This window comes from Aquarana catesbeiana, linkage group LG01 (genome assembly GCF_042186555.1).
Source record: "Aquarana catesbeiana isolate 2022-GZ linkage group LG01, ASM4218655v1, whole genome shotgun sequence".
In the NCBI taxonomy this organism is placed as follows: domain Eukaryota; kingdom Metazoa; phylum Chordata; class Amphibia; order Anura; family Ranidae; genus Aquarana; species Aquarana catesbeiana.
The window spans coordinates 214529238-214541418 of NC_133324.1; the positions used below are offsets into that span (position 1 = coordinate 214529238).

The window sequence follows — 12181 nt, forward strand, 5'->3', positions numbered from 1 at the left end:
TAAGAACCTTAAGATTTTCCAGATATTTTTCTACTTCCTCTTTTTCTGTCTGAAGCCAAATAGCCAACGAACTTTTCATTCATGGAATATAAAAGGGAAAATCTTTTAGGAGGAACAAAAATCCTGTCAGGATGTTCCCAATCAGCATACACCGCCTGTTCCAACAGGGGGTGTAGGGGGAAAGCCTGTGCGGCCTGAAGAGGTCTCAGGGATCCCAAAGAGGACCAGGGGGGCTCAGTCACCCCTGTAAGAGGCAACTTAAAGGCAGAACGAACCATTTCGGTCAGAGTCAGGATTAAAAGCCTCTGCGGCTGAGAGGCAGTCATCAACTGGATATCTTCTTGTCCAGATTGCTCAGAAGCAGACTCATCTGCCGGACCCTCCTCAGAGTCCTGAGCTTTAAGCACTTCCCCATTCTCAACCCATTCCTGCTCCAAACTAGGATTCTCCGGGGAGGGGGATCTGTCACGCTTCCTGCTACCCTGCGGGATGGAGGCAATCATGCCAGCAATCCTGTGCTCTAACCCGGCTAGGGCTGAGGACATCCTTAGTGATAAAGAGTGAAGCAGCAGCGTTGACTGTAGGCACAATACCAGATAGGCGCAGCATCTCAGATTTCCAGGAAGTCTCTGATCTTTCAGGGGATACAACACTGGGGATACGACTAGGTTCATCAGGAACTACTGACATCAGTGTACCCTTCCCTGTAGTGTTAGTCCTGCTCCTCTTTTTTGAAGACATTGACTAGCAACAAAAAGAGAGCACTTGGGTGTAGTATTAAAACACCTCAGAAGGGAGACCCTTTAATAGGGCTTGCCAAGCCCCTATGTAACAATCCTGCTAAGCATCTTTAGCCTGCCAAGCAACACTTGGTGACGCACGTAACCCGGGTAAGGAAAAAAAATCAACCGCTGCAAGTGTCTGTTCAGAGCCTGCTCTGTGTCCCACAGCTGCCTTCTAGAAGCACCACATGCTTGGCCTATACAGCTTAAATAAGCTGGGTGTGCGCCGGAGCGCTTTGTGTGTGTGTACGTACGCACGTGCGTGGTCTCCCGGCGAACGGGCGGGGCCGTATTCGTGTATGACGTGAATCCTTGTGTGCCCAGATAAAACTCTTGTGAACGCACGTGCACCCTGGTGAACCAAGGTGAAATGTCACACAGTTGTGCGCCATCATACAGGTAAAAAACAGTCAGACACAAGCAAAACGAGTACACTTTGCAAACACCCACAGCTAGCCCAAAACATCCCCGTATGGTCACCACACACATGTGTCCAGTCTCTAGCTAGCTTTACTGATTGTTACAATCACTAGGACACCCCACAATAATAAGTAAAAGGGGTTTCACTTACCTGTCCAGGCGCAGGGCAGCTTAGAAACTAAGAGCCCAATCTTCACCCTGCGCGGCGGGTTCCTGTCACTTGAGGAACTTCAAGGACTGGGTACTCTTCATGTTTAGGGTCCACTCCCTTAGACCTGTACAGCACCCTGCAGGAATGCCTTAGCGCTGTAGCGTCCAGTATCCCACTTCACAGGGTCCAGCGCTCGGAGGCTGCATTACAGGCAAAACCTCACAGGATCTTGTCTTCTTTGCAGAACTCAGGTACCGTTTATCTAAGCATATAAGCCTGTGTCAAATGGATCCGATTGGTTAATCCCTTGATTCATTTAAGAACCGTTTGTGGGACTAGAGACCTGGAGCTCAGAGAGCTCAAACAAACCGTGCCATCCACCTTGCAGACACTGGTAAAAAACTGAAGTGCTTCCTGTGTGGGAGGGGTTATATAGGGGAACACTTCCTGTCTGAAGACCTTTGGTCTACGAGTGTCCATTCACCTGATGATGGAGTATAACCCTGTAGGTAACGAATATTAGTCTGACTCTGTGTCCCATGATGTATGAAAAAGTTTTTTTTTGCTAGAAAATTACTTAGAACCACCCCCCCCCCAAAAAAAAAAAAAAAAAAATTTATACATACATATACATATACATATACATATATATATATATATATATATATATTTGTGTGTGTGTATATATTTTTTTTTTCTAACACCCTAGAGAATAAAATGGCGGTCATTGCAAAACTTCGTCACACCGTATTTGCGCAGCAGTCTTACAATCGCACTTTTATTTGAAAAATAAACTTTTTTGAATTAAAAAATAAGACAACAGTACGGTTAAGCCAAATTTTTTTTATATTGTGAAAGATAATGTTACACTGAATAAATTGATACCCAACATGGCGACAAACTTTTACCCTTAAAAATCTCCATAGGCGACGTTTAAAAAATTCTACAGGTTGCATGTTTTGAGTTACAAAGGAGGTTCTAGGGCAAGAATTATTGCTCTTGCTCTACCAATCACGGCGATACCTCATATGTGTGGTTTGAACACTGTTTTCATATGGACGTATGCGTTTTCACATATGCGTTCGCTTCTGCACACGAGCTAGGCGGGATGGGGCATGTTTAAAAAAAAAAATGTTCTTATTTTACCTTTTATTTTTTTATTCATACACTGTAAAAAAAAAAAAAAAAAGTGTCACTTTCATTCCTATTACAAGGATTGTAAATATCTCTTGTAATAGAATAAAAAAAATGAGAGGACCTCTTAAATATGAGATCTGGGGTCAAAAAGACCTCAGATCTCATATTTTCACTACAATGCAATAAAAGAAAAAAAAAAAAACAAAAACATTTTGCTTTAAGAGCTATGGGCGGAAATGACGTTTCCACTCGTCTCCATACCAAGCCAGGGGAGAGGACCCAATTGCCTCCGCCGCTACGGACGGCTCTGTTAAGCGGCAGAGGGCACCGGAGAGCAGCGGGAGGGGGGCCCTGTCCCGCTGCCGATAAAAGTGATCTTGCGGCGAGTCTGCCGCAAAGACAACTGTTATCTGAAAGCGGAATACTCACTCAAAAAGAGGATACTGGGGTTATGGTAGCTAGCTGCTGCCATAACAACGATATCCCTCTTCAAAGTGCCGAAGTATATCGGCGTGAGCCGGTCCGGAAGTGTTTAAAAAGAGGGCTCAACCTCTTAGTATACAGTGGGGCAAAAAAGTATTTAGTCAGCCACCAACTGTGCAAGTTCTCCCACTTAAAAAGATGAGAGATCTCAACCCCATAGAAAACCTTTTGGAGGGAGTTGAAAGTCCGTGTTGCCCAGCGACAGCCCCAAAACATCACTGCTCTAGAGAAGATCTGCATGGAGGAATGGGACAACATACCAGCAACAGTGTGCGACAACCTTGTGAAGACTTACAGAAAACGTTTGACCTCTGTCATTGCCAACAAAGGATATATAACAAAGTATTGAGATGAACTTTTGATATTGACCAAATACTTATTTTCCACCATAATTTGCAAATAAATTCTTTCAAAAATCAGACAGATGTGATTGTCTGGATTTGTTTCCACATTTTGTCTCTCAAAGTTGAGGTATACCTATGATGACAATTACAGGCCTCTCTCATCTTTTTAAGTGGGAGAACTTGAACAATTGGTGGTTGACTAAATACTTTTTTGCCCCACTGTAAGTACATCTTCAGACAAAAATGTAAAAAAAAAATTAAAAAATTACAAAATAAAATAAATAAATAAATAGGCAGACCCGCTGATTTGGGTACTAAAAAAAAAATAGTACCTAAATCAGCAGGTGAGTTTTAAAGTCTGTATTGTGTTTTATTGGTATATGTAAAAAATACCTCATGTGAGGTAGAAAATATAAACATGTAATGGCATGAAAATACTTAATAGGCTCTTTATCATGATGATTATTTATAATGCTCTGATTTTTCTTCAAAGTTTATCACTATCACCTCTGTCATTGCCAAAGCTGGCCGTACACTAGAAGAATTTCAATTGAAATTTTTCATTTCAAGAATGTTTGTTTTTGAATTGTTAGTGGGGTCAAATTGATGTTCATTTTTGACCTTAGTGATGAGAAAGTTTGAAGGAGGAAAATTTGAACAAATGCATTTTCTAACTGCGTGTGTGGTTTTTGTTTGGGAAATTACATTCATCCCAAAATCAAATGTTAAAAGCAAATTAATTTTGATGTTTAAATGACATCCATCAAGTCATCAAATGTACTAAGAATTTTTGTACGAATATTCACATCTATATTCATGGGAAAATTCATTTAAAAATATACTAGTATGGCCAGCTTTAGCTTTAAAGAAACAGTAGCCTGCTGAGAAACATAATAAAGGTTAAAAAAAACAAATAAATTAAAGGTGTTTCCTACCAATATACAATAAAAGTCTTACCAGAAGAATTTATAGTATTTATTACTTAAATAATGCACAATTTTATAATTTTATAATAACTCATAAGGTATATGTGAAATTGTTTAAAAATTATTGAAGTTTATTTCCTCTGCTAGCCATCTCCCGTTGAAGTCTAATGGCATATTTAAAATATTCCAGTAGTTGAAAGGGTTAAATGGGTGGACTTCAGGATAATAATGTCTCTCTGTGTCTTGTAGGAACAAAAGCTTATGCTGAACACCATTCGATCAGAAGCAAGATCCTCGCTTTCATCAGTACCACCAAGTAATGTGTAGAAGGAGCTGACATTATTCAGTGTTACAATCGGGTACATCCTCTTAGCGTATCGATCCTGTAAATGCCAGGCTTGGAAAAAATACTTGTTTTAAAAAAATAGCTTAGAAACCATAAATATATTTATACAAAATGTGTTGAAAACAGAAGAAAATAAAAATAAAAATGGCTGCATAATATCATTTCAAGAAAGTACATCACTGGAGAAAAATATTGTGCTAAATTCTACGCCTTCACTTTAACATTTGTAATGTTCACCTGTCCTTTACAAAAAAATGGAGACAGCTCTTTTGTACGCACAAAGTGACATCGATGAGGTATGATACTGAAAACACCCCATGCTATCATGATGTCATTTGTTCTTATTAATATGACATAACATTGGCGTGATTATTAGTTTAATTTTTAAAATGACTGCCTCCATTGTTATGAAGAGATAGGTAATCAATACATCATGCCTTAAACTGCAATAAGGAGGACTTAAAATAAAAAAAAAGAAAAAAAAGAAAATACAATTGCGTATTCTCAATTTTAATGTCATAATATAACAAAATAGGAGGTTAATGGCTGCTGTATTAGCGACTTGTATGCAAGATGCCCCCGGCTAAATGAACAAGTTTGGCAAGTTAGCAAATACATAATTGCAGCATTCATCACTTAAATTAAAACTGGATTCTGTTGCTCCAAGAAATGAGGATGTCCAAGTTAGGGGTTAACAGTCTCTGAATGAAGTCCAAGTGAGAAAAGAGAGGGAGATTTATAGTGCTACAGAGTGTGGCTCGCAGACAAGTCCCTCTTAAGCCACTGTCACACTATGGTCTCTTTAGAATTCCGTTTGAGAGAGTGCAGGCCCAGCAACGACTGCTGATTGGAAGGTAAATTAATCGATTTTGGGATCACCAGAATAACCCTCTGATTGGTCCGACGCCATTCATTGTATAATCTACAGTGGTATCTAAATGACACCTGGAATAAAAGGACAAAATGTACAGTTATTTATCAAAACAGGGCTAAGCGTTACACTGCAAAAAAATTTATATTTAACCAATTCAGCCCCGGAAGAATTTACCCCCTTCCTGACCAGAGCACTTTTTGCGATTCGGCACTGCGTCGCTTTAACTGACAATTGCGTGGTCGTGTGACGTTGTACCCAAACAAAATTGACATCCTTTTTTTCCCCACAAATAGAGCTTTATTTTGGTGGTATTTGATCATCTCTGCGGTTTTTATTTTTTGCGCTATAAACAAATTTTTGAAAAAAAAAACGCATTATTTTTTACTTTTTGCTATAATAAATATCCCCCAAAAATATATAAAAAAACAATTTTTTTCCTCAGTTTAGGCCGATATGTATTCTTCTACATATTTTTGGTAAAAAAAAAAAAAAAAAAATCACAATAAGCGTATATTGATTGGTTTGTGCAAAAGTTATGGCGTCTACAAAATAGGGGATAGATTTATAGCATTTTTATTATATATTTTTTTTTTTTTTACTAGTAAAGGCGGCGATCTGCGATTTTTTTTTTTTTATCGTGACTGCGACATTATGGCGGACACATTGGACAATTTTGACACATTTTTGAACCATTGGCATTAATACAGCGATCAGTGCGATTAAAAATGCATCGATTACTGTAAAAATGTCACTGGCAGTGAAGGGTTTAACACTAGGGGGCGGTGAAGGGGTTAACTGTGTTCCCTGGGAGGTGATTCTAACTGAAGGAGGAGGGACTAACTACAGGAAGTGACAGATCGTGGTTTCTAGCTAATAAATGTCAGAACAGGGAAGTGTGTGTTTACACACGCTCGTGGTTTCATGCAGGGGAGCCAACCTGCCGCAGTAAAACTGCGGCGGCTGGTCCGGAAGCGGTTAAAGGCAATTTAAAAGGTCAAAAGAGTAAACCGATTGTGAATAAATGACACTCTAGTTACAGTAAATGTGAAAACTAGGCATACAGAGTACACAGTCTACCCACCTAGGACGTTTACATTACATTTTAGCCTGACAGAGCTATGGTGTGCCAGGGAGATCTAACATCTTGGTTTATTTTGCTGGTATTCTGGGGACACCAATGACTCGGCCAGATAAATATCCAGGCAATGTATTCTGAATGCCAGCCACTGTGCAAAATTGGCTCCCAACATACAGAGAACACCGTTTGGCATTAAAGCCTAACTCCAGGCAGATTTAAAGGCAATGTAACAGCAAGACATTTTTTTAATTTTTTAAGTAGAAGTCCACCATAACACTAAAATCTGTAAATCTACTGGCATCCACGATCTAAGACTAACCTAACTAGCCCGTAAAGGAGAAATCAGCATACATACCTTTTTTTGGTCCCCTGCTGAGCTGTCAGCGGCGGCTCCACTATGGAGGTGGGTGCAGAGGACATAGCCGACAATGGAAGCTCCATAGTAAGTCTTTGGGTGACGTCACGTCCCATTAATTTCCCAGCCATTGTTGGCTGTGTCCTCTGAAGACCTTCCGCCACTGGAGACCGGACCAGAGCAGCTTAAATAAAGGTATGTATAACGATTTCTTTTTTACAGAACTAGAAAGATCTTAGATCGTGGATGTCTGTAGATTTAGAGATTCTAGTGTTAGGGTGGACTTCCACTTGAATGCATTCCCTGCATTAAGACAAAAAATATCCTAGCATTTGTATGCCCCCCCCCCCCCCCCCCACCAAATACTTGCTCACTCAATCCAGCATTGTCTGTAGCAACTCGCCACTCTGTGCAACACCCCTGCCTAGGTAAGTATAGCACATTTGTTTATTATTTAAAATATATACCTCTTTAACCTCTTTCCACCGGTGGTATGCATATATGCGGTCTCTCAGTGGGTGGGCTTTAATGCGGAGAGGCCACATATATGCAGTCCTATGTAAAGATCCTTCTGTGCTGAAAGAATGTGTACTCCCAGCACAGTTACCAGAAAGCTCCTGATGCATACTTGCAATAGGGATCTTTCCGATCACGCGACCGCTGTGACAACCAATCACAGGAGTCACCTGAACGGAATACCTGCCTCTGCCTCCTGGCATTTAGAACCTCTTAAAGGGCTAGGAGGCATGAAGGGGTTAACCACTTGATTCCTGAGCCAGTTCTGACACTTCTCACGTACATAAAAGTCAGCATTTTTTTTGCTAGAAAATTACTTAGAACCACCAAACTATACAGTCAGGTCCATCAATATTGGGACATCGACACAATTTGAATCCTTTTGGCTGTATACACCACCACAATGGATTTGAAATGAAACGAACAAGATGCGATTCAACTGCAGACTTTCAGCTTTAATTTAAGGGCACTTACATCCAAATCAGGTGAATGGTATAGGAATTACAACAGTTTGTATATGTGCCTCCCACTTTTTAAGGGACCAAAGTAATGGGACAGTTGGCTGCTCAGCTGTTCCATGGCCTGGTGTGTGTTATTCCTTCATTATCCCATTTACAAGGAGCAGATAAAAGGTCCAGAGTTCATTTCAAGTGTGCTATTTGCATTTGGAATCTGTTGCTGTCAACTCTCAATATGAGATCCAAAGAGCTGTCACTATCAGTGAAGCAAGCCATCATTAGGCTGAAAAAACAAAACAAACCCATCAGAGAGATAGCAAAAACATTAGGTGTGGCCAAATCAACTGTTTGCAACATCCTTAAAAAGAAAGAACGCACCGGTGAGCTTAGCAGCAACAAAAGACCCGGAAGACCACAGAAAACAACTGTGGTGGATGACCGAAGAATTCTTTCCCTGGTGAAGAAAACACCCTTCACAACAGTTGGCCAGATCAGAAACACTCTCCAGGAGGTAGGTGTATGTGTGTCGAAGTCAACAATCAAGAGAAGACTTCACCAGAGTGATTACAGAGGGTTCACCACAAGATGTAAACCATTGGTGAGCCTCAAAAACAGGAAGGCCAGATTAGAGTTTGCCAAACAACATCTAAAAAAGCCTTCACAGTTCTGGAACAACATCCTATGGACAGATGAGGCCAAGATCAACTTGTACCAGAGTGATGGGAAGAGAAGAGTATAGAGAAGGAAACTAACTGCTAATGATCTAAAGCATACCACCTCATCAGTGAAGCATGGTGGTGGTAGTGTCATGGCGTGGGCATGTATGGCTGCAAATGGAACTGGTTCTCTTGTATTTATTGAGGATGTGACTGCTGACAAAAGCAGCAGGATGAATTCTGAAGTGTTTCGGGCAATATTATCTGCTCATATTCAGCAAAATGCTTCAGAACTCATTGGACGGCGCTTCACAGCGCAGATGGACAATGACCCGAAGCATACCGCGAAAGCAACCAAAGAGTTTTTTAAGGGAAAGAAGTGGAATGTTATGCAATGGCCAAGTCAATCACCTGACCTGAATCCGATTGAGCATGCATTTCACTTGCTGAAGACAAAACTGAAGGGAAAATGCCCCAAGAACAAGCAGGAACTGAAGACAGTTGCAGTAGAGGCCTGGCAGAGCATCACCAGGGATGAAACCCAGCGTCTGGTGATGTCTATGCGTTCCAGACTTCAGGCTGTAATTGACTGCAAAGGATTTGCAACCAAGTATTAAAAAGTGAAAGTTTGATGGATGATTGTTAATCTGTCCCATTACTTTTGGTCCCTTAAAAAGTGGGAGGCACATATACAAACTGTTGTAATTCCTACACCGTTCACCTGATTTGGATGTAAATACCCTCAAATTAAAGCTGAAAATCTGCAGTTAAAGCACATCTTGTTCATTTCATTTCAAACCCATTGTGGTGGTGTATAGAGCCAAAAAGTTTAGAATTGTGTCGATGTCCCAATATTTACGGACCTGACTGTATATGTTTTAAAAAGCAGAGATCATGGAGAAGAGAATGGTGGTTGTTGCAATGTTTTAGAAAAAGGAATACCCTCATTGTTTATGGGACTATTACAGACAATACAAACAAATATCTTAGATTGTAAGCTCTAAGGAGCAGGGCCCTCTGATTCCTACTGTATCAAATTGTATTGTATTTGTACTGTCTACCCTCAAGTTGTAAAGCGCTACATAAACTGTTGGCGCTATATAAATACTGTATAATAATAATAATAATAATATGCTCCAAAACAATATAGGAGCAAATTTTTCTATATTGTTTTGGAGCATATTTGTCTGTGTTGCCACTCTAATAGTCCCATAAACAAGGAGGGTATATTCCTTTTCTCCTTCCACCATATCTCCATATTTGCTGTAATTATTTATGGCGCATTTTGTGCAGCCATTCTTTCTTTTTTTAATGGAGGCAGCCATTTTTAAAATGCAGGAAAAAAACACTTTAATGAATTTTAGTGCACACAATCTAATACCCCTTTTTGTTATAAAAGGTAAAAGTTTTTTTTTTTTACCTTAATACATTCTCTGCATTAAAGGTAAAAAAACAAAACAAAAAAAAAAAAAACAACTTTTAATAGTGGCTTTACCCCCAGCCCCTCTAAATACTTACCTGATCCAGATCTCGATCCAGCGCTGTCTGCAGCAGCTCTTTCCCCTTTCCGGGCTCTGACAGGCTTGGCTGAGAGCAGTGGGAGCCATTGGTTCCTGTTGCCGTCAGTCAAAATCTTTGAACAGAGAGTGGCCCAGCTCAGGATCGACCACCAAAAAGTGCCCCCATGGGCAGCAGCTTCTCAGGGACCTGAGAAGAGGAGGATCCAGGCTGCTCTATGCAAAACCATTGCACAGAGCAGGTAAGTATAATAGATTTGTTTAAAAAAAAAAATCAAGCTTTACAATCACTTTAAAGATGATGTTATGCCAAGTAAATAGATACCAAACATGTCATGCTTTAAAATTCTGTATGCCTGTGGAACGGCGACAAGCTACGGAACCTAAAAATCTCCACACTTTAAAGGCCTTTACAGGTTACCAGTTTAGAGTAAACAGAAGGTCTGGCACTAGAATTATTGCGCTCACTCTGATGTTTGCGATGACACCTCACACGTGTAATCAGTGTTTGCATACTTATGTAGGACCTACTTATGCGTTTGCATTTGCCTGTGAGCAGAGGGGAATGGGGGCACTCTAATTTTTATTTTATTATTTTACATAGAAGGGATGTTGTTTATCCCTTGTGATAGTTTGGGCAATGACAGGGCCTCAGTTAGGCCCCAGATCTCTCCTCTGCCCTTCAAAACATTTGATGCTTTACAACCTGGCAACAGTTTGTAAACAACAAACTGAAACCGGAAGCGCCTATAAGGTGAGGAAGGTGTGGCGGCAGTACTGGGCTCTTAAAGTACCAGAGAAGCCTAGTAAAGGTGGAGGGCTGTGGGGGCCCCTTCCGCTCCCTGTAGAAGTGATCTGTAGATCCCCTCAGATAACCTCTACAAGAAAACCCATTGCCGGCTGAAGACTTTGGCATCGGGATGATATTGTGGCAATTGTGCACCTATGACATCAGTTTGGTAAAAGTTGTTTCCTGTTTCACCTGGGTCTCTGTGCAAAGAAATAGCAAGTCCATAAAGACATAGTTTGACAAGTTTGGCATGAACTGGAATACAGATTAAAAGGTGGATCTTCTCATACAACATCATTACTTGACCTCGCAAATGCTCTGACTGGATGGATAAATATTCCCACAGAAAAAAAACCCCTCCAAAATGTTGTTTAAAGCCTTCCCAGAATAGTGGAGGCTATTTTAGCAACAAAATGAAGGGAGCTTTGGAATGAAATGTTCAACAAGCTTATACAGGTGTGACTGTCAGGTATCCACACAATTCTAGCCATGTAGTCTAATAGCAGAATCAGTGTTTCATATACAACCCTATACAGATTGGTAAAAGCCTGAATCTCAGACTTCGCTACTGTATTTGCTTATGTGCATTAGCCATACTGCATTGTTCCGTAATGTGTAAAAGAAAGCGTACTTAATAAATAAAATCAACCACGTGTATATCAATTAAATGGCTGTCAATATGAAGGAAACTACATTTAAAGCATAATACATCTTAAACAAAGAAAAATGATTTAAAAAATCAATACTTTAAAGAAAAGCTTCTTTGCTGTTAGCAAAACTTATTGTGAAGCGGTACACATGTAGCCTTGGGTGTTCTTTATAAAATCTGAAGAAAAATATTGTGCTTGTTCTAAACACCCACACCGTAGCTGTCAATTTATTTTTGCAGGTCAAATTAAAGAAAACCTGTCATGAAAGAAACATGAAGGCTGCCAAGGCAGACCTCAACTTCTTAAAACTATTGTTGCCAGGCTTTTATGCTAACCCTCTTTGCTCACTGACCCAGAAAAGGTATGCAGATATCAACGTTTCCTTTTCCCCAGGCTCAAATAAAAACAGTGAAGGTGTCTCATACTTTTTTATGTATTTTGAAGAGCTTAGTTTGCTCGAAAATTATAAAAAGAATAGAACCCCCTGACAACACTAATGACTAACATAGGCAGGAAACTATTGATTAGACATATAGTTTAATGCTGTAGGAGAAAATGTAAGTTACAGTACAGCCTACTTGCCAGACTCTCTGATGCAATGTGATTGATCTCCTCCTACTTCCTTTACACCCTTGTATTAATTTATGTTGCCTCAGTATGGAAATGTGAGGATGCATCATGGCAAGTCACTATGGATC

General features: G+C 40.1%; 1 protein-coding gene across 5 annotated transcripts in view; it reads right to left on the minus strand.

The window, feature by feature from the left end:
• Window positions 1–4277: 4277 nt before the first annotated feature.
• MARCHF3 (membrane associated ring-CH-type finger 3) overlaps window positions 4278–12181 on the minus strand; it is a 318136-nt gene continuing 310232 nt past the window's right edge. For all 5 annotated transcript variants that reach the window (XM_073624875.1, XM_073624907.1, XM_073624892.1 and 2 more), the window contains exon 5: window positions 4278–5534. In XM_073624875.1, the coding sequence (XP_073480976.1) occupies window positions 5376–5534 (159 nt within the window). In that variant the 3' untranslated portion in view covers window positions 4278–5375. The remainder of the gene's footprint in view (window positions 5535–12181) is intronic.